The 22,397-nt window shown below is 36.6% G+C and overlaps 1 protein-coding gene across 1 annotated transcript in view; it reads left to right on the top strand.

Annotated features, from left to right (window-relative positions):
- Positions 1-22,397, top strand: part of LOC150084275 (beta-alanine transporter-like) — a 138,486-nt gene that overhangs the window by 17,421 nt on the left and 98,668 nt on the right. Inside the window, exon 3 of the mRNA XM_090375138.1 lies at positions 9,357-9,460. Coding sequence (XP_090231264.1) covers positions 9,357-9,460 — 104 coding nt within the window. The remainder of the gene's footprint in view (positions 1-9,356; positions 9,461-22,397) is intronic.

Here is a 22,397-nt window from a genome sequence, read left to right as displayed (position 1 = left end):
AAATTTCATTACTTCATACAGCATGCCCTCCCACTTTTTCTTACTATTGAACACACGAATTGTCAAATGAGGTTGTTGCAGATATTCTCTCAGAAATGCCAGACAAGCTCTATTTGCTACCTGGGAGTCTAAACTGCTGATGGAACTGAAATTCGGGTGACACTTAAGTCAAGTGGACCCAATTTCGGCAAAGTCTGGATGGCCTGTGACAGCCAAATCCTCTGCTTGCACCTTCACGATGGTGGGACTGTTAGTAATCCTGGGTATAACCTCCATGCACAAGCACACGGTGGGTGGCCACCCAGGTGTGAACCAACATAAGCAGGGGTCGAGGTGTGGCGCCCACACCACATGGAGGAATGCCACCCCTCTGTGTTACCAGGCAGTACTAGGTGGTAGATGACTCTCATCAACCGGTGCAATACCACCACTTTGCTTATTGGAGGCTTGAAGTGGTGGAACCCATGTTTAGGCTCTAGAGCTAAGTTCCGGTCAACCCTTCCTCATCTCTTCCATCATGCAGTATGATTGATGACTTTTGATGTTATGATGAACATCGTGGCGTGATCCAATCTTCCTTACATTTCGAGGGTACAGCTCTAAAACAGTGTTCGCAGGCCAGCTGCTAGTTAGTACACCGGACCGAACCTATTGGTAACTCTCTAGGAGGCTTCCGGATCAGCTAGTGTATAATCTTGCTACCTCTACTCTGCCAGATAGTGACTGGAGGGAGTCCGAGTAGTGTGTATGCAGGGAGCATTGTCGAGGCCACGTTATGTCAAGGATCTGGGTATATTCTTACCATGTGTACGCCATATCCAAAAATTTCATTACTTCATACAGCATGTCCCACCCACTTTTTCTCACTGTTGAATACACCACGAATTGTCAAACTAATAGAGTAAGCTTATCTGCGAAAAGATCTGAACCTCCCAATCACTTCCTAATTCATTTCACAAATATACGTGGTCTCAAATCTAATCTCAACGATGTCCATTTCCACTTCCAGTATGCCACACCACATGTACTTTTTCTGAGAGAATCTCAGTTATCGGTTGACTCAACTACTGCTCATCTCAGTTGCCCAAATTATTCGCTGTATGATTTCTTTCGCCTCAAAGGTGGTACTTGTGCATATGTCCGTTCCGATATTCCCTGTCAGAGACTTGGAAATTTGTAATCTCCTCTTTTCAATCTTCTCTGACTTAAAATCTCTCTCTACCTCATTGTGTCAAATTCATCTGTTGTCACTACTATTCTCCCAACTCCACTAATCACTTGGAGCTCTTTAACTTCCTCTCTTTTCAACTTGACTTTCTCCAGTCCAACTTTCCTAACAGTGAGGTAATTTTCCTTAGTGATTTTAATGTTCACAACTCCAGCTGGCTTCCATTTTCTAGTCACACCGACCCAGCTGGTCGAGATGCTGAGGCGTTTGCAATTACTAATGACCTTGCACAGATTGTTCATTTACCTACAAGAATACCGGACAATCCTAACCATACAGCCAACATGCTTGATATTTTTCTCACAAACAACCCTTCTAAGTACACGATCTCAGATCACAACTTGGTGAGTGTCTGTTCTCCAATGGAGCCTTTATTTCATGGCTATTCCCAACCTTTTAATGTTTCACATTAAAAGAATGCAAAATGGGATGACCTGCGCAATTTCTTTTCCTTGGTCGGATTACTGTTTCAGAACTTCTGAATACACATTTGCTCAGACTGTGTGAGTGAAATTATTCTTGTAGGAATGGAATCCTTTATTCCACACTCCACTTTAATATCTCATCCTTTATCTAAACCTTGGTTTTTGAATAAATGTGCTAAGGCTGTTCATGAGAAGAATGTTGCATATCTTAATTGACTTGTTTCCAATTCTTCAGTTTCATATTCTGCGTAAACCAAAGCTTGCAACAATTGTAAAGCAGTTATTAATCAGTCCAAACTAGATTTTGAATAGGCTAAGAGTAGAAAACCTGCTTCTTGCCCTAATGGTAGCCGAGCATTCTGGTCTATTGCCCATCTCTGTTCCCACCTCTGTCAAAACCAGATGGTTCTGTTTGTCACTTCAGCCAAAGATAAAGCTGACCTGCTAGCATCCCATTTTTCTTCCAACTCATGTATTAATGATCTTGTTAAACCATCTCCCACTATTCTCAACACTCTCCATTCAATGCCTCCTGTGGTCTTTTGATTTTGACGAATGATTTTGACAAATCTTGATGCTAAAAAAGCTCAAGGTTCCAATGGTATTTCTCGACTTGTTCTCAAAACCTGTGCTCCTGAACTTACTCCTGTTCTTTTCTGCCTTTTTTCACTTTCTTATTCCAGAAGTGTTTTTCCTTCTGCTTGGAAATTTTCTCATATCCAGCCAGTTTCTAAAAAGGGTGACAAATCCCTCCCATCCAATTTTCGTCCCATTGCCATTACTTCTACTCTTTCTAAAGTAATGGAGAAATTAATTAACTGCCAATTCTTAAACTACCTAGAAACCTTCCGTCTGATCATCGATCGCTAGTAATTATGGATTCCATCAGTGTCAAACCACTGGCGATATTCTGGCTTATTTTATCCATTTATGTACAAATTCAGTGGAAAAGTTCGGTGAAACACAAGCAGTTGTTCTTGACATCTCAAAGGCTTTCAATTGTGTTTGGCATAAAGGTCTTCTAAACAAGCTTCCTTCTTATGGTTTGCCAACTGTTTTTTGTAATTGGTTATCTAGTTTTCTCTCTGATCGCTCACTTTTTTTTTTTTTATGTGAACCCCAAACACGAGAGGTATTAGGACCTATAGTACTTAGTACCGTGCTTGGGTTTGAGGTTAAGAAGACGAAAGAAGATATTTGTTGACATTGGACTTGAACTTCTGTAGATTGTAATTTTCAGGAAATACGTATGAAGGAAGGTTGTTCCAGAAAACGGCAGTTGAATGAATAAATGAGGAAGATGAAAAGTTGGTTCTGTGGGTTTAAAGTTGGACAGTAAATGGATGTTGGCTGGTGGCGGCACGTGTTCGGACTGTTTTGAAAGAGAGAGCAGGAATTATAGAAGCCAATTCAGAAGAACAGTGCCCATGGAAGTATCTGTAGAAGAGGCATGCAGCAGAAACAATGCGTCTATGAGAAAGCGAGTGGAGAGACTCTGTTAGAGATGAATCATTAATTAACCTAACTGCCTTCTTCTGAATGGAATCAAGAAGCCGGAGAGAGGTTTTGGGGGCACCACCCCAGATATGGGAACAATATTCCATGGCAGGGCGAATTTGCGATTTATGCAGAGTGAGCAGCTGTTTGGAAGAAAAGTAACGCCGAGAGCGAAAGAGAAAACCAAGTTTTTTAGATGCAGAGGAAGCAGTATTTGTAATGTGCTTGTGCCAAGAGAGATTAGAAGTCAAGGTAATCCCCAAAAGAGATATATCATTTTGCCTAGAAATCGGAGTGTCACTAAAGATAAGCATAGGAGCAGAAGAATCCTTTTTGCGAGATATAAGACAAGACTAAGTTTTAGAAGGGTTGAAATCAACTAAGTTGTCTTTGCCCCACTGAAGAATTACATTTAAGGAATTGGTAGCAGATTTTCGAGAAGTTGAAGCTGATTGAGCAGGACAAGGTTTCTCAAAATGGAAAGTTGAATGCAATGTGCTATCATCGGCAAAACTATGGATAGGATTTCCAGTCAATGGAAGAAGGTCATTGATATACAAGAGGAAAAGAGTGGGGGAAAGAACTGAACCTTGGGGGACACCGGCATTAGTGGAGAAGTTAGAAGACAGAGAGCCATCTACCATCACCCTCAGTGAGCGATCAGAGAGAAAACTGGATAACCAATTACTAAAAACAGTTGGCAAACCATAAGATGGAAGCTTGTTTAGAAGACCTTTATGCCAAACATGATCAAAAGCCTTTGAGACGTCAAGAGCAACTACTTGTGTTTCACCGAACCTTTCCATTGAATTAGTCCATAAATGGGTAACATAAGCCAGAATATCTCCAGTGGATCGACACTGACGGAATCCATACTGATGATCGTTGATCAGACGGAAGGTTTCTAGGTAGTTTAAGAGTTGGCGGTTAATTGATTTCTCCATTACTTTAGAAAGAGTAGAAGTAATTGCAATGGGACGATAATTGGATGGGAGGGATTTGTCACCCTTTTTAGGAACTGGCTGGATATGAGCAAATTTCCAAGCAGAAGGAAAAACCCCCTTGGAAATAAGAAAGTGAAAAAAGACGGCAACGAATAGGAGTAAGTTCAGGAGCACAGGTTTTGAGAACAAGTGGAGAAATACCATCAGGACCTGGAACTTTCTTAGCATCAAGATTCATCAAAATCCTTCTGATATCCTTTTGATGGAAGACAACAGGAGGCATTGAATGGGGCGTGTTGGGAATGGTGGGAGGTGTTTTACCAAGATCATTAATACATGAGCTGGAAGAAAAATGGGATGCCAGAAGGTCAGCTTTATCCTTGGCTGAAGTGGCAACAGAACCATCTGGTTTGGACAGAGGTGGGAGTAAAGATGGGCAAAAGTTGCGGCCAATAGCTTTGGCAAGAGACCAGAATGCTCGGCTACCATTAGGGCAAGAAGCAAGTTTTCTACTCTTACCCTGTTCAAACTCTAGTTTGGACTGGTTAATAACTGCTTTACAACTGTTGCGAGCTTTGGTGTAGGCAGAAAATGAAACTGAAGAATTAGAAACAAGCCAATTACGATATGCAACATTCTTCTCTTGGACAGCCTTAGCACATTTATTGGAAAACCAAGGTTTAGATAAAGGACGAGATTTTAAAGTGGAGTGTGGGATAAAGGATTTCATTCCTGCAAGAATAATTTCACTGACACAATCTGAGCAAATGTTGACATCAGAAGTTTTGAAACAGTAATCCGACCAAGGAAAAGAAGAAAAGAAGTCTCGCAGGTCATCCCATTTTGCATTCTTGTAATGCCAAACAACACATGGTTGGGAATAGCCATGAGATAAAGGTTCCATTGGAGAAGAGACAATCACCAAGTTGTGATCTGAAGTGCCTAAAGGACCTCTCACTTCGACCATGTACTTAGAAGGGTTGTTTGTGAGAAAAAGATCAAGCGTATTGGCTGTATGATTAGGATTGTCCGGTATTCTTGTAGGTAAATGAACAATCTGTGCTTGGTCATTAGTAATTGCAAAAGCCTCAGCATCTCGACCTGCTGGGTCGGTGTGACTAGAAAACGGAAGCCAGCTGGAGTTGATGGTACATCTACCATCAACTCCAGAGTTGACATCTACCACCACTGAAGGTGATGGTAGATGTCTCTCTGTCTTCTAACTTCTCCACTAATGCTGCTGTCCCCCAAGGTTCAGTTTTTTTCTCCACTCTTTTCCTCTTGTATATTAATGACCTTCTTCCATTGACTGGAAATCCTATCCATAGTTTTGCTGATGATAGCACATTGCATTCCACTTTTCCATTTTGAGAAACCTTGCCCTGCTCATTCAGCTTCAACTTCTCAAATATCCGCTACCAATTCCTTAAATGCCGATCTCCAGGTAATTGTAGAGTGGGGCAAAGACAACGTTGTTGATTTCAATCCTTCTAAAACTCGGTCTTGTCTTATATCTTGCAAAAAGGATTCTTCTGCTCCTATGCTTATCTTTGTTGACACTCTGATTTTTAGGCAAACTGATATATCTCTTTTGGGGATTACCCTGACTTCTAATCTCTCTTGGCACAAGCACATTACAAATATTGCTTCCTCTTCATCTAAAAAACTTGTTTTCTCTTTCGCTCTTGGCATTACTTTTCTTCCGAACAGCTGTTCACTCTGTAGAAATCACAAATCCACTCTACCATGGAATATTGTTTCCACATCTGGGGCGGTGCCCCCAAAACCTCTCTCAGGCTTCTAGATTCCGTTCAGAAGAGGGCAGTTAGGTTAATTAATGACTCCTCTCTAACAGAGTTTCTGCACTCGCTGTCTCATAGACGTACTGTTTCTGCTGCATGCCTTTTCTACAGATACTTCCATGGGCACTGTTCTTCTGAATTGGCTTCTATAATTCCTGCTCTCTCTTTCAAAACAGTCCGAACATGTGCAGCCAACATCCATTTACTGTTCAACTTCAAACTCACAGAACCAACTTTTCATCATCCTTGTTTATTCATTCAACTGCCGTTTTCTGGAACAACCTTCCTTCATACGTATTTTCCTGAAAATTACAGTCTACAGAAGTTCAAGTCTAATGTTAACAAATATCTTTTTTCGTCTTCTCAACCTCCAACCCAAGCACAGTACTAAGTACTATAGGTTCTAATACCTCTCGTGTTTTGGGTTTTCATAAAAAAAAAAAAAAAAAAGTCAAAGTGTTAAAGTTGCAGTTTTGGGATGTAGTAACTTGCAGGCAGCATGGCTGGAGATCCCTATGGAGGTCTCAGACATCTAGTGGAGTCGATACCTAGGATAATACTGGCTGTTATCTGCGCAAACAATGGCTCAATGTGGTATTAAGTAGGTGATCATAATTCAGTGATCACTCAAGATACGTGCATCATGCACATGCGCACACGCACACACGTGCTCGCACGCATGCAGTGTGAACATTTAATTCATGGCCTGGGGCAAGATTTTATGTTTACTGCACGAACTTTCCATAACTGTCACTAGAGGCGCTCTTCCTGTTGTGGGAAGATGGTTTTTTTTTTTTTTTTTAGCTGCATGTCACTGAGAATCGTTTTGAAGCAAGTATCATACAGATTGAATAGTGATATGTGATTTGTTATTGTGTCAGACAGGGCTTAAATGCATCGGAAACAGTTAAAGCGGTCAATGAAGCATATAATATTGAGTGTCTTGGTAGGATGACAATAATTAAATGGCACAAGCTATTCAGTGAAGGCCATGAGTCTGTTGCAGATGACACAAGATCAGGTCTCCTTCCTCTTTAACAACTCCTGAGCAAATCACCTGAGCAAGTCCAGGGAAACTTGGATGAAGACAGGCGAATTACATTTCATGAATTAGCTGTTAGAATGCCTATTTCATACAGTAGTGCTCACAATATTGTAAAAGATCACCTGAAAATGTCACGAATCTGTGTCCACTGGATTCCACACAGTTTGACTGCAGAACAAAAACAGCACTGAGTAGACGTGTGCAAACAAATGCTTGATCATTTTGAAACACAGGGTCAAAACTTCTTAAATCGAATAGTAATGATGAAACTTCGGAATTTTCAGTATGATCCAGAGACAAAACAACAATCGAATGAGTGGAAGCATTCTGATTCACCAAGACTTAAGAAATACTGGGCTTCTCATTTGGCTGACAAACAAATGGTGCTTGTGTTTTTTGACATAAAATGGATTCTTGTTACACATTTTGTGGAACAACTATAAAGTAGTTACTCCATCAACACAATGCCAGGCCCCCCATATAGCTAATATTATGCAACTAGTGATCACTGCCATAGGTGCCGAAGTACTGCCACATCCCCCTTATTCACCAGACTTAGGCCCATATGAACACTGTGGTTAAGGTGCACAATAAATGGTATCGAACAAGTGAAACCACCTCTCACTGACAGAACTGTAAAGGATTACACAAGGTGGTGAATGAATTGTGTAGTGCATTTTACAGGCTGAACAGCAGGTTACTATGTGACAGTTAAAATCACAATACGGTGTGGGGAATGCAAGAACAATGTCCCAAATGACGATGCACTGCATGCTCAGACGTGTAGGTTCCACAACAGACGACTCAAGAGACACACTTTTCACCCACTGATTGTTGTCAACAGTGAATGCTGTGGTGTCAGTAACACACTGGTTGGACACTGGAGGACTGGAAATGGGTGTGCTTGTCAGATGAGTCCAGATACTTGGTCAACATGCTGACAGATGGCTTTGTGTATGGTGCAAGCAATACGAGTTCATGGACCCATCATGCATGGTGCCCACTATTCAGGCAGGTGGCAGCAGTTGCTTAATATGGGGCATGATTTTCTGGCAAACATTAGGACCCCTGGTACCTAATGACTAATGTTTCACTGGTGAGGTTGGTCTACTGGCAGCTCTTAGGAGACCACGTGCACTCTGCCGTGTTTCATTTTTTCCAGAACATAAACAGGATCTTCCAAGATGATAATGTCCCATGTCATGGAGCCCACACTGTTCACAAGTGGTTCGAGGCATGCAGTGATGATATCACCCATCTGGATTGGTCTCAAAATCCACTCAATCCAATTGAACACCTGTGGGATGTTTTGGAATGGGAAATGAGGCATATGCACACACACACAACCGTCATCTGTTCTGCTATGGCAGCATGGCTACAGATCCCTATGAATGTCTTTGGACATCTAGTGGAGTCAATGCCTAGTTGAATAGTGACTGTTATCCATGCAAACCTTGGCCCAATGTGCTATTAGGTAGGTGGGCATAATTTGGTGATAGCTGAATTTATATATATGCATGCTAAGTGCCTAGCATCTTTGCCATGTTCTATCTGTTTGTAACAACTCAACTTCTGGTGGACAGATTTTTGTGAAATTTTGTATTTAGTTCTTTTAGAAAGATATGTTGAGCCATCCTAAATTTAATTAATATGGAGAAATAGAAATCTGCCAATTATTATTTCTTTTTTCCATACAAATTGTATGAAAAAAAAAAAATTCATTGATTAAATGTAATTTTTATGCAATATTATTAGCTTTAAACAGTACTTGCATGCTTCACTTGTATTATTATTATTATTATGTAAGGCTTTGAATGTAGTAGTACTTGTGAAGACATACATACATACATACATACAGGGAGAAAAGAGACAAAAAATAATACAGGAAGAGAGTAATAAATAAAAAAGAGTATACAGGAAGAGAGAAATAAATAAAAAAGAATATATAGAAAGAGAGTAATAAATATCATGCATTTGCAGTTAAGCTGAACAGTTGAGTATTGAAAATATAAAGCTGTAGAGTTTTGTAATGTGTTCTGTAAAGTTATAAGTTTAGCAATCAACAATCAATTGATAAGAGGATAGCTATATTTATTTTTCAATTCTATTAATCTCAGAAAAAGAAAAAAGATTCAATTAACTTAAGAAAAAAAACCAAAACGTTTCCAAAATGTAACACACTACATACATTAACTAACTGTTTTGTAAATATCCTCCAGATAAATTCAATTCTTAAAATAGCTCCTGTTATGAAAAGGTTGAGCCATTATTATAAACCTTATTTGTAACCTGTTCCTTTGGTAAATGATTTGATTTTAATACTTGACAGAAGAAGGAGGTTACAATTTTCAAACTTCATGCAATATTAAATGAATATGTGCTTGCTTTATAATAGTTTGAAATAAATATTTTCAGCTCAATTGGGTGTGTGATAATGACAGACTACCATACTGGATTCAAACTGTCTTCTACATGGGAACAAGCCTTGGCACCATCATATTTGGTCATATAACAGACAGGTAATATAAAATTGGATCTTTTGATGGATGTATTACAAGTAACCCCCACTTAGCTTGCTCTGGCCAATACAAATTCTTTATGTGATTTATATTTAAAAAAATTAAAAAGCAAAAATATCTTGTAGGGAGCCATAAAAATAGGCACAGATGATGTTTTGGTATAACAAATACCATTATAATAGAAATTTCTATATAACAAATTTTTTCTCAATATTTGGCAAAACATCTATAATAACTTAATAAAACAGATTTTGATATAAGAATTCAATGCAACAAAAATTGCACTATAACAAACATCAGAATTGGTCCTCCATGAATTGTTTTTAATTATTATAATGAAAAATTGTTCAAGAAATAATACTACTTAGACAAACTGACTCTCATGACTTGTGGTAAAATTTGTTCAATATACAGTATTACCTGCATTGTATTATGTGTACTTTGCATACTGAAATAAGCTTCAAGTTAGTTTAAATTGTCAGTATTTACTTCACAGTGAACATACTGTATTCAGTTTTGTTTGAAACAAATATATATGCAGATCTCCTGTGAATGTTGGATCCCTTAAAATACTGTTCTGCACTGCAATTTTAATAAACTTATTTTGTTTTGAAAATTTGGAGTTTTGCTACCTTAAATTATATGTATAACAGAGGTGAGAAATGCCAACAGTTTTTGTTGGAAGAGTAAAATAAAATTTAGAATCCACAGTTTCCAGAAATGGTAAAAATTGGAAGTCACAAGGGAGCCTAGAATAATTTCTTCATAAGACAAAATAAAGATGGCACTTTGCAACCAAAAGGAATAAAAATTCATGACCCTCTAAGTAGACATTTTATTGGTTTCAGGATGTCTGAGCATTTTCTCAGTCCTTGAGGATGTCGCAGATATTCTCCCAGATATGCCAGTCAAGCTGTACTTGCTACCTGGGAGTCTAAAATGCTGACGGAACTGATATTCGGATGACACTCAAGTCAAGTGAAACCTATTTCAGTGAAGTCTGGTTGGTCTGTGACAGCCAAATCGTCTGCTTGCACCTTCATGTTGGTGGGACTGTTAGTAATCCTGAGTATAACCCCCATGCGCAAGCACACTATGGGTGACCACCCAGGTGTGAACCAACATAAGCAGGGGTCAAGGTGTGGAATTCCACACCTGGAGGAATGCCACCCCTCTGTGTTACTAGGCAATACTAGGTGGTAGATGACTCTCATCAACTGGTGCAATACCACCACTTTGCTTATGGAGGCTTGAAGTGGTGGAAACTATTTAGTCTCCAGAGCTGAGTTTAGATCAACACTTTCCCATCTCTTCCATCATGCAGTATGACTGATGTCTTTTGACATTATGATGGACATCGTGGCGAGATTCAAACTTCCTTACATTTCAAGGGTGCATTTCTAAAATGGTGTTTGCAGGCTGGACGCTTGTTAGTACACGAGACCGAACCTATTGTTAACTCTCTAGGAGGCTTCCAGATCAGCTAGTGTATAATCTTGCTACCTCTGCCCTGCCAGATAGTGACTGGAGGGAGTCTGAGTAGTGTGTATGTGGGGGGGGGGGCATTTTCAAGGCCACGTTATGTCAAGGATCTGGGTATATTCTTCCTATGTATACGCCATATCCAAATATTTCATTACTTCATACAGCATATCCCCCCCCCCCACACACACACATTTTTTACTATTGAATCCAACATAAATTGTCAAAGTAATAGAGAGTAAGCTTATCTGTGAAAAAGATCTAAACCTCTCAAACACTCCCTAATTTATTTGACAAATATACGTGGTCTCAATTCTAATCTTAACGATGTCTATTTCCACTTAGTCTGCCAAACCTCAGAGACTTGGTAATGTGGAATCTCCTCTTTTCGACATTCTCTGGCATAAAATCTCTTTACCTCATTGTGTCAAATTCATCTGTTGTCTCTACCGTTCTCCCAAATCCACTAATCACTTGGAACTCTTTGACTTCCCCTTTTTGCAACTTGACTTTCTCTAGTCCAGCTTTCCTAACAGTGAGGTAATTTTCCTTGGTGATTTTAATGTTCACAACTCCAGCTGGCTTCCATTCTCTAGTCACATAGACCCAGCTGGTCAAGATGCTGAGGCTTTTGCAATTACTAATGACCTCGCACAGATTGTTCATTTACCTACCAGAATACCGGACAATCCTAACCATACAGTCAACATGCTTGATTTTGTTCTCACAAATAGCCATTCTAAGTACACGGTCGAAGTGAGTGCTCCTTTAGGCACCTCAGATCACAACTTCGTGATTGTCTCTTCTCCAATGGAGCCTTTATATCATGGCTCTTCCTAACCACATATTCTTTGGCATTAAAAGAATGGAAAATGGGATGACCTGCGACAATTCTTTTCCTTGGTCGGATTAATGTTTCAAAACTTCTGATGTCGACATTTGCTCAGATCGTGTCAGCAAAATTATTCTTGTAGGAATGGAATCCTTTATTCCACACTCCACTTTAATATCTTGTCCTTTATCTAAACCTTGGTTTTTGAATAAATGTGCTGAGGCTGTTCGTGAGAAGAATGTTGCATATCGTAATTGGCTTGTTTCCAGTTCTTCGGTTTCATTTTCTGCCTACACCAAAGCTCGCAACAATTTTAAGCAGTTATTATTCAGTCCAAACTAGATTTTGAACAGGCTAAGAGTAGAAAACTTGCTTCTTGCCCTAAAAGTAGCCTAGCATTCTGGTCTCTTGCCAAAGCTATTGGCCGCAACTTTTGCCCATCTCTGCTCTCACCTCTGTCAAAATCAGATGGTTCTATTGTCACCTCAGCCAAGGATAAAGCTGACCTGCTAGCATTCCATTTTTCTTCCAACTCATGTATTAATGATCTTGGTAAAACACCTCCCACCATTCACAATACGCTTCATTCAGTGCCTCCTGTGGTTTTCCGTCAAAAGGATGTCAGAAGGATTTTGGCAAATCTTGATGCTCAGAAAGCTCCAATGGTATTTCTCCACTAATGGTATTTCTGCACTTGTTCTCAAAACCCGCACTCCTGAACTTACTCCTGTTCTTTGCTACCTTTTTTCACTTTCTTATTCCAAAGGTATTTTTCCTTCTGCTTGGAAATTTGCTCATAATCCTGCTGTTCCTAAAAAAGGATGACAAATTGTTGCATCCAATTATCGTCCCATTGCAATTACTTCTACTCTTTCTAAAATAATGGAGAAATCAATTAACCGCCAACTCTTAAACTACCTAGAAACCTTCCGTCTGATCAACGATCGCCAGTATGGACTCCATCAGAGTCGCTCTGCTGGTAATATTCTGGCTTATTTTACCTATTTATGGACAGATTCAATGGAAAAGTTAGGTGAAACACAATCAGTTGCTCTTGACATCTCAAAGCCTTTCAATCGTGTTTGGGATAAAGGTCTTCTAAACAAGCTCCCATCTTATAATTTGCCAACTGTTTTTTGTAATTGGTTATTCAGTTTTTTCTCTGATTGCTCACTGAGGGTGATGGTAGATGGCTCTCTGTCTTCTGACTTCTCCACTAATCTGGTGTCCCCCAAGATTCAGTTCTTTCCACCACTCGTTTCCTCTTATATATTAATGATCTTCTTCCATTGACCGGAAATCCTATCCATAGTTTTGCCTATTATAACATATTGCATTCCACTTTCCAGTTTCAGAAATCTTGCCTGCTCAATTAGCTTCAACTTCTCAAATATCTGCTACCAATTCCTTAAATGCCAATCTCCAAGTAATTCTCCAGTGGGGCAAAGACAACTTAGTTGATTTCAATCCTTCTAAAACTCAGTCATATTTTATATCTCAGGAGCTCACATCTGGTGAGTATGGGCTTGGTTCTTTCGGGGATTTCTTTCTTTTTTTTTTTTGCTTTATTTTCTTGTGCAGCAAAAGCCTCAGGCTTCCTTGCACCATATAGCTAATAATAATAATAATAATAATAATAATCTCGCAAAAAGGATCCTTCTGCTCCTATGCGTATCTTTGGTGACACTCCGATTTCTAGGCAAGATGATATCTCTTTTGGGGATTACTCTGACTCCTAATCTCTCTTGGCACAAGCACATTACAAATATTCCTTCCTCTGCATCTAAAAAACTTGGTTTTCTCTTTCGTGCTCGCCATTACATTTCTTCCAAACAGCTGTTCACTCTGTACAAATCGCAAATCCATCCTACTATGGATTATTGTTCCCACATCTTGGGCGGTGTACCCAAAACCTCTCTCAGGTTTCTAAATTCCATTCAGAAGAGGCAGTTAGGTTAATTAATGACTCATCTCTAACAGAGTTTCTGCACTCGCTGTCTCATAGACGTACTGTTTCTGCTCCATGCCTTTTCTACAGATACTTCCATGGGCACTGTTTTTCTGAATTGGCTTTATAATTCCTGTTCCTTCTTTCAAAACAGTCTACCACCAACATCCATTTACTGTCCAACTTCAAACTCACAGAACAACTTTTCACCTTCCTTGTTTATTCATTCAACTGCTGTTTTCTGTAACAACCTTTCTTCATACGTATTTCCTGAAAATCACAGTCTACAGAAGTTCAAGTCTGACGTCAACAAATATGTTCTTTTATCTTTTCAACCTCCATCTCAAACATGGTACTAAGTACTATAGGTTCTAATACCTCTCGTGTTTGGGGTTTTCATAAAAAAAAAGAAATAAAGAAATATCCCTGTCCGTTGCCCAGTCATCTGGGAAAAATCACTAGTAAAATTGCTTGTATATGATTATTTTTAATTAAGCATTGGTTGTTGTAATGTTTCAGAAATTGCAATTCTGAGGCCACCAGTTATTGGAAAGTCAGTCAATTCACAGTGTTTTAAAAATATACAATCTCTTCTCTGTGATTATTTTGCAACCCAGCAGGCCTAGATGATGCAGTAAATATTTAATGAATGGTTATAAAAAAAAAAACGAAAAAAAACACATAAAACCTTTTTGTTAATTGACAGTTGTTCTGCACACAGTCTGACTTTAGCATTTATAAATGTGTGAGTCGAATATCTACTGCCAAACTGTACTGCAATTTTAGAGTGCAATTTTTAGATTTAGGCGTCATCCATGCAGTAAGAGTGCACTATGAATGCCAACTTTAAATTAAAAAAAAAAAAAAAAAAAATGCTTTAACATTCATTTTGAAGAAAGGAAATAAGTTGCAATCAACATAATCATTTTATAGCAGAGTAGGTTGTGAAAGAGTCAGCAAATTATAATGGAAAAAACTGCATTTTTTCAAAAAAACAAACAAAGAAATTGTAGAAGTAGATATGGCAATAAATCATAGTGTTCCAGATAACATAAGCTTTGAAGGTTGCATAACTGCAGCAAATGTACTCATTACTTATAAGTTAACAGATGCAAGCATTGTTGAAAACATGGAGAATTTTTAAATGCACATTCTACAAAATTAAAAAGTGAAGATGATGAAGATATGGATCCACCAGAACAGTCAAAAAATTTATGCATTGGAAGCAGTTTAAAATGCAGAAAAGATACATCAATAATTTTTGTACTCAGTAGTAAAATAAATAAAATCATGATTTTTCTAAAGAGAAACTTTAGAAAAATCATGATTTTATGAGAAACTAAAGAAAAAAAAATAGTGATATTTAGGCTTTTTTTTTTTTTTTTGAGATTTTATTTCAGTAAAATCAGTTATTTTATTTTACTACAGTTATTTCACAAAAAAAAAATATGTAAATTATAATTGCAAAAAGATTGTACAGTCAAATCTTGTTAATACAAAGTTCAAGGGACCTAAATTTTCATGTTTTGTAATAACAAGGTTTGCAGTAATGAAGTCCTCCAACAGTGTCAAAATTTTGCCAGTTTTCTTTCGTACATACTATATATCTTAAGAATAATAATAACTAGGGGACTTTGCTCACCAACCCCTGCACACACTTTTCTACGTAAAATGTAGAGGTATGACGGAATAAGTCAAATCTTTACTGCGTAAAAGACACCCGTTGAAGTGCACTGATATTCTTCCTTCCCCTTTTTACTCCCATCCTTCAGCTATTTCCCTCACTCATGCTTTTTTTTTTTTTTTTTTTCCCCCTTTCTTTTGTTCTCTGTCAGGAAGCTCAGGCAACCCCTGATGGAGAGCAGCTAGAGGACTGTGGACAGACTTGCTCACCTTCCAGTGGTGGTGGGCAATGTGGAGTCCCACTAGGGGGCCCCACAGCCAAGAAGCCAGCACAAATAACAGAACACAACACTAAACTACACATGCAACACAACACTTTTCTGGCTTTTAAAGAGGTTCTGTTTTCATCACAAGAGTACTGATGATGCAGATGTGGGAAACCACAGGTGGTGCCTAACCCAAACACTATGTCACCATGCTTGATATCTAATCAGGAAATGACCTATGTAATTATTTACCTGTGCATTTGTAGTGACATAATTGCCCCACCCACTTGTACCACATATTCCTCTTCTCCTATTGTCTACCCCACCACGCAGTATTCTCAAGGTGGAATAAATATCACTGTGTAATTATTTATCTGCTTTTACTAGGTCACTTAGGAAAAGGCCTTTTGCTTTGGGTTCCATAATGTATGAGGAATATTGTTGCATCCGAAAGAACCGGACTAAAATATTTATAAAATACTAAACTATTCAATATGTAATGTTGATTCTTGTATATTGAATATTCAATATATACTGTTGATTCTTGTATATTGAATATTCAATATATACTGTTGATTCTTGTATATTCAATACAAATATACAAGCTATATCGGGTCCTTTCATCAGCTGACATTACAACACAACATCAAATGATGTTGTGTGTGCTCATGTATTACAGAGTGAAGCATATGAACAAGATTGGTGAATGTTGGTGTCTCTTTCAGTTGAAGACAACATGGTAATTATTTACCTGTGCATTTGTAGTGATGTAATTGCCCCGCTCTCTTCTCCCATTGGCTCAAATAAATATCACTAGGAGGAAAACTTTTTTAATATATAGAGAGATATCAGAAAATAAATGAAAAAATAAATCTAAATTAATAAAATAATAAAAAAAAAAAATAAATAAAAACAAAAGCCTTGTCTAACAATACGGTAATAGGAATAACACATTTTTTAAAGATTTTATTTTATTTGTAAGATAAACTAAAAGAAAAGCAATTAACAGAAATGAAAATATTGTACAGTATACATTTTGATATATACAATATTTTAGTATCATAGTAAAAAGAATTACTATCTTAATATTGTATATAAGCCATTAACTTTTTAATAAATTAATCAATTTAAAGAAAGAATCCGATGTTATATGCATTTTTGACTACAGTACAGACCTCAAATGTGATAGTTGTTTCTTTATCAACATTACTGCAGGCCAGCAGTAATGTATTATGCTCAATGCATTTTCTGTATTATGCTCAATGCATTTTGGGTATCTTTTTTAGATGACAGTGTGTGCACTTCTTCACTTTTGCTGTCGCTGGCAACAAAAACATTGTTTTGCTTGGCATTCAGCAGCTCTTCTGGCATTGACATTACTGTGGTAGCAACTTCATCCACCTTCACAAACTCTTCAGATTTGCCAACAAAATGCGTACACCCCTTTAAATTCCCCCATTCCTCAATGTTGCTATCATATTTGTGTACTGGACCATGTTTTTCAGTGATAGTTTCTCCAAAGCCGTTCTTGATTATTACACTTGATGCAATACTTTCTGAAGCAATAATAAGATTACAGATAGCATCCAAGACATTCCGGTATGGCTGTAAATTGTTCTCTCCTATGTTGCAGATCAAGAACCTTATCAGGCGGGCTCTATATTGCTCTCTTGAGGTTATAAATAATGCCTGGTCTGGTGGCTGCATAAAACTGGTATTGGGAGGTAAAAATAACAGCTGTACATTTTTAAACTTAAGTGTCTCAGCAGAATGTGTTGTACAATGATCTAGAATTATCAAAATGTTCCTTTTTTCTGAAGCCATTCTTCTGTCCCCTTTTAATAACCAAGACTGAAAAACTGACTGTAAGCCAAGCAATTGGCCTCGTAATTACAGTGAAGTTGGTTAAGTTCTTTAAAACATCTTGACTTGGAAAATTTACCAATCACAAGTGGACATAGTTTAGTACTGCCATCTGAATTGCAGCATAACAGAACAGTATCTTTTTTGTTTACTTAACTTTGGCAGCAAATTATAAAATAAACCTGTCTTGTCATGATTAAAACTATCCTTTGCCTCATAGTTTTCAAGAATGGACTGTACAGAACACAACCGGTCTGTAGCCTTTTCTTTGTCGACTAATCCGGACTCGCTGCAAATATTTCACGAAACCATGTTATTCCTGTCTTTAAATCTTTGAAGCCAGCCACTGCTGCATTTGAAGTTGCCAATTCCATGTTGTTGAGCTAGATAATTAGCCTTTACTTGCAAAATCAAAGCTGGTATTGGCAAATTAGATGCATGCATTTGTTGGTACCACTCAGTTTTATTTCAAGCTCCTCATGTTTTGTGCCACGAATTCATTTCCTGTTTTTTATCGATGCCCCAGTGTCATTCACTTCTTCAGATTTTTTTAAGTTTTTCAGTATTGTAGATAAAGTAGGTAAAGGGATGGTGTATTTCCTTGCAATGTCCGTTTTACTTCGTTTCATCCTGTCAGTCACTTGTAAAATTTTCAGTTTAATTTCTAGGCTTAATTCTGTACCATAACACTGGTACTTTGTTGCCATAACACTGCCAGATGAGGTTTAATATAAACAGACTTTAAATTAATTTAAAGGCACAAGCTCCAAAAAAAGACATCAGCTCAGGCACACATTATTATCAAATAATGTATTTCAAGGCTTAGAAACTTCTATATTGTACTCAGGAAGTGTTTACCAAAAACTTACGAAGTGATTTTCCACATAATGAGTAGCCATGAGGCGGAATTTGTACAGCGGTTTTTTTTTAGGGGAGGCGATTAATACAGTACAGAGAGGACATGGATTAATCTGTTGCCATGATATTTAGTACAAAGGTCCAGAGGAATATTCTAAATAAGTGTGCTGAGATTTTTAAAAGGATCAGAGCTGCTATTCTGAATTTATCACAGTGTTTCTGCAAGGGATTGGGGGACTATGAAATCATAATTGTACCTAAGACCTCTGTAGGAACAGAACATGTAGTGAAAATTTAGTGCCCCCTATCTACTTTTCCTTCAAGTTATGCCTGAAATGTACTTCACTTATATAGATTTCTTTTTGTCTGTGGGGGGTATGGAATTTTAATTGATCTTAAAAGCTTCCCAGGGACCAATGAAACACTAAAAATTTGGTATATGAGACTTTTACTTCTTGAGTAGTGCTTGAACATCTGAAACTAATAGTCTTCTGTGGGGATGGGCTGTCGAATCATTCAACAATTGTGAATATTGCTCCTACAACCTTCCGAGGGACCAACAGAACAAACACTGAAAATTTGGTGCCACTGTAACATTTTGTTGTTGAGTAATGGTCAGACATTTAAGGCTTTAAGGCACACTTCCATTTGTGTAAAGAGCTTAGAATTTAAGAGACAAAAAAAAATTTTGCCAGTTTGATTTTAATGAAATTTAGAATGCTCAACAGATCTTTTTAAAAGACCCAAATATAAAATTTTATCAAAATTTGTCTATTGAAAGTTGAGTTATTGCATGCATATGGGCAGACAGACAGACAGACAGACAGACATACATACATGAAGACAGTAAGTGCTTTACTCATTTGCAAATGTTATCGACCAGTGTTATTATATATATATACACTAATGTATTGTTTTAATAATATTATATCTGATACGCAAATGGTAAATGAAAATTTTATATGATATAAAAGCGAGTTTGAATTTGATTGAATAAAATTATTAGAAACAAACTCTCACAGAAGAGTAATAAAAACCAAGAATCATTCAGAATGTCCCTAGTGAGAGAATAATCATCACTAACCAAGATATTTACGTAGTAATCTAATGAATTAATAATAACCTCTCACATATGCCCATCACTACTAATTGTTCAAATGATATGAGTGTAATCAAATGAGCCATAATTGAATGAATTGATTATATTCTCTCTGTTACGTCCATTAGTAGTTAATAAATACTAATCATTCGAATGATAAGAGTATGATTGAATGAATCAAACAATGTAAGTATAATTGAAGCCGACCGGGCTAGCCGAGTGGGTAAAGTACCTGCCCAGCGACCCAAAGGTCGCAGGTTCGATTCCCGCCTCGGGCTTGGATCAAAGTACTGCAAAAACCTTGGGAGGTGCAATATGGCCACAGAAGCCGATGTGCCAACTTCCAAATCAAAAAAAAAAAAAAAAAAAATGTAAGTATAATTGAATGATTCAATTATAAATTTGCAATTATGCCATCACTAATTATAACAATTTTAAATATTGATGAACGAATTTCTAAAAATATTCTTTCAACATTTCCATTATGTAGTGGAATGGCAAACAAAAATGCAGATAATTTTTAAATTTGAATTTTTCGATTTATTCTCTTCAAATACAAACTTTAGAAAAAGTGATCAGTGATCAATGTCCAGAACAAAATCTTTTAAGCCATCATCATTCTCTTAAATCTTCTAAAATTAAATTTTTAAACAAAGAAAGTAATAAGTTGTCAACAATTTGAAATTTCATACCAGTATATTTTTACACATATATTTGATACTTCTACCCAAACTGGTGCGCTTTTTAAAAGCATCTATTCTGTACATTTGAATTTCTCAAAGGGCCATTTTTCTAAGTATTCACAAATCATTTTATATGTAAAATATATTTAATCTTTAAGTTATGTAATTTTTTCTCGATTATGTGATCATTTAAAATTTTTGGAAGCACTTAGAGAACAAATTTTTAAATGTATAATTTAAGTGTTTTGATTATCTGATGAATATAACTCATGACCTCTGTTATGCAATTTTCAGAACATTCAATATTTAATACTTGCTTATTGAATATAAATAAGTAAAATAAACAGATGAGTTAACAAGATAGCAAGAATACAAAGTACATCACTTAAATGTGTGTACTTCTGTACATAAGTTTTTGAATGTGTTAGTAACTTGTTATAGGTTACATTTCTAAAGAACAAAATTCTCAAAATTATGAAGTTCAAGAAACTAGTAGTTTGTCCTTGAGAAAGATCAGTGGAGAATACAATACATTGTCTCACCACACAACAGATTTTGTTCACATTCCATGCAGAATTTCACTTTTTAGCCTACAGGAGATTGCTCTGCAGGAAGGTACAGTGAGTGCATTCAAAATCTGCACCACTAAGACCACTTAAAGAAGAAGGAAGGGAAGTATATGCCCAACTGTTATCCTTCTTTTCTTAGAATCAGCTTTGCAAACTTATGTACATAAGTGGTTTTTCCCAGCACTAGAAATGTGAATGCCTTTTATAAAGTTGTATTTGATAGATCTAGTTTGAGATTAAAATTGAATATCTGCAAATGGAGATGATAAAAACTGCTGGATAAACCATTGTTTAAAATTTTGGAAAATTTCATATTCTGAAAAGGAACTTTTGGGACATTGTAACTAAATATTGAAATTGAGACAAATCTCAGAAAAACAGGCCATCTGGTCACCCTTTGTTAACATTAAAATGAAAGTGATGAATCATATTGGTCCACTTTGATATAAAGGATAATAGAGTATCAGTGATCCTCTATAAGTTACTAATAAACTGAATCAATATTTTGAATCTACATTTAAACATGAAGTTTTTGGTGATGGCAATACCAGAAATCTCTCTAATACCAGGAATTAAATGATTTTATGATAATTGGAAAACTCGGCTATGGTGGCCTATTTTTTTTTGTTGCAACTAAAAGTGAGCAAGACATCTGATGTTGGTAGAATCTTCCTAATTACATTAAAGCAAATTAGTTAAAGTATGTAGTGCATTATTTCAGGTATGGTATCAAATAGTAATAATTCACAATTTATAATAACAAAAAAAAACCAAAAAAGCAAAGACTTATTGCAAACAGAGAAAATTTCATTTCTGTGCATCTGCCACATTGCCCATTTATTCCTTCAACCAACATATTGGCAACAAACAATATCCCATGCTTCTACAATATAAGGTATATGAATGGCCTCTGTGATATGAATGGAAAAAAAAAAAAAAAAAAAAAAAAGTAATTCGCTGATTTCTATAGGTCTGATTTTTAATGAAATTGTGTAAGGGTCAACAAATTGTTCTAAAAGACCCAAATATAAAATTTCATGAAAATTTATCCACTGGGTGTTATTACATGCGGAGAGACAGCTGGACATGGTGAATACATAGGCACATTATGTGTATATTCTAATGTGCCTAAAAGGAAACAGCAAAAGAAGTAATCAAACCTTTAACTGTAATAATGAGACCATCACTGGATTCAGCATAAAGCTTTACTGATTGCAGATGTATAAATGTCTGTTCGTATTCACAGAGGTGTTCAAAAAGTGAAGTGAGTGATTACATACCTGTAAATTTTTATCTGTGCCAGAGAAAATTATCACAAGACCACAGTTCACTTAACCCTACAGTCTTAGTAGCAAACAAAGGTGTTTTTTTTTTTTTTTGAGAGAAAGTTTAAGCCTGACTGATCTAATATTATTTTTAATTTCTGGATAAAGTTTATAGGTTTTTTGAATTCTGTTTAGAGAATATCAGTACATCATCTTTTCTTAATGCATTGCAATACCTTGTATGCATTTTTTTTAGTTTTTAATAAAAAAAAAAAATTTAAAGTGCTGTATTTATTACACCTTTTATTTTCAATAAGAACAAAAATATTATTAATTCTGTTGAAAATTAAAATAAAATATTATAGGCATAAAACATAAAGATGACACTGTTAGTTTTTTCATTTTCAGTTTAAAAAACTGTTAAACACAATTTCTAATGTGCATACATT

The sequence above is a fragment of the Mastigoproctus giganteus genome, chromosome 6, assembly GCF_048544385.1.
Source record: "Mastigoproctus giganteus isolate SK-2022 chromosome 6, ASM4854438v1, whole genome shotgun sequence".
Classification (NCBI taxonomy): Eukaryota; Metazoa; Arthropoda; class Arachnida; order Uropygi; family Thelyphonidae; genus Mastigoproctus; species Mastigoproctus giganteus.
The sequence above is the reverse complement of the archived record's forward strand: the minus strand, read 5'-3'. Positions and strand labels throughout refer to the sequence as shown.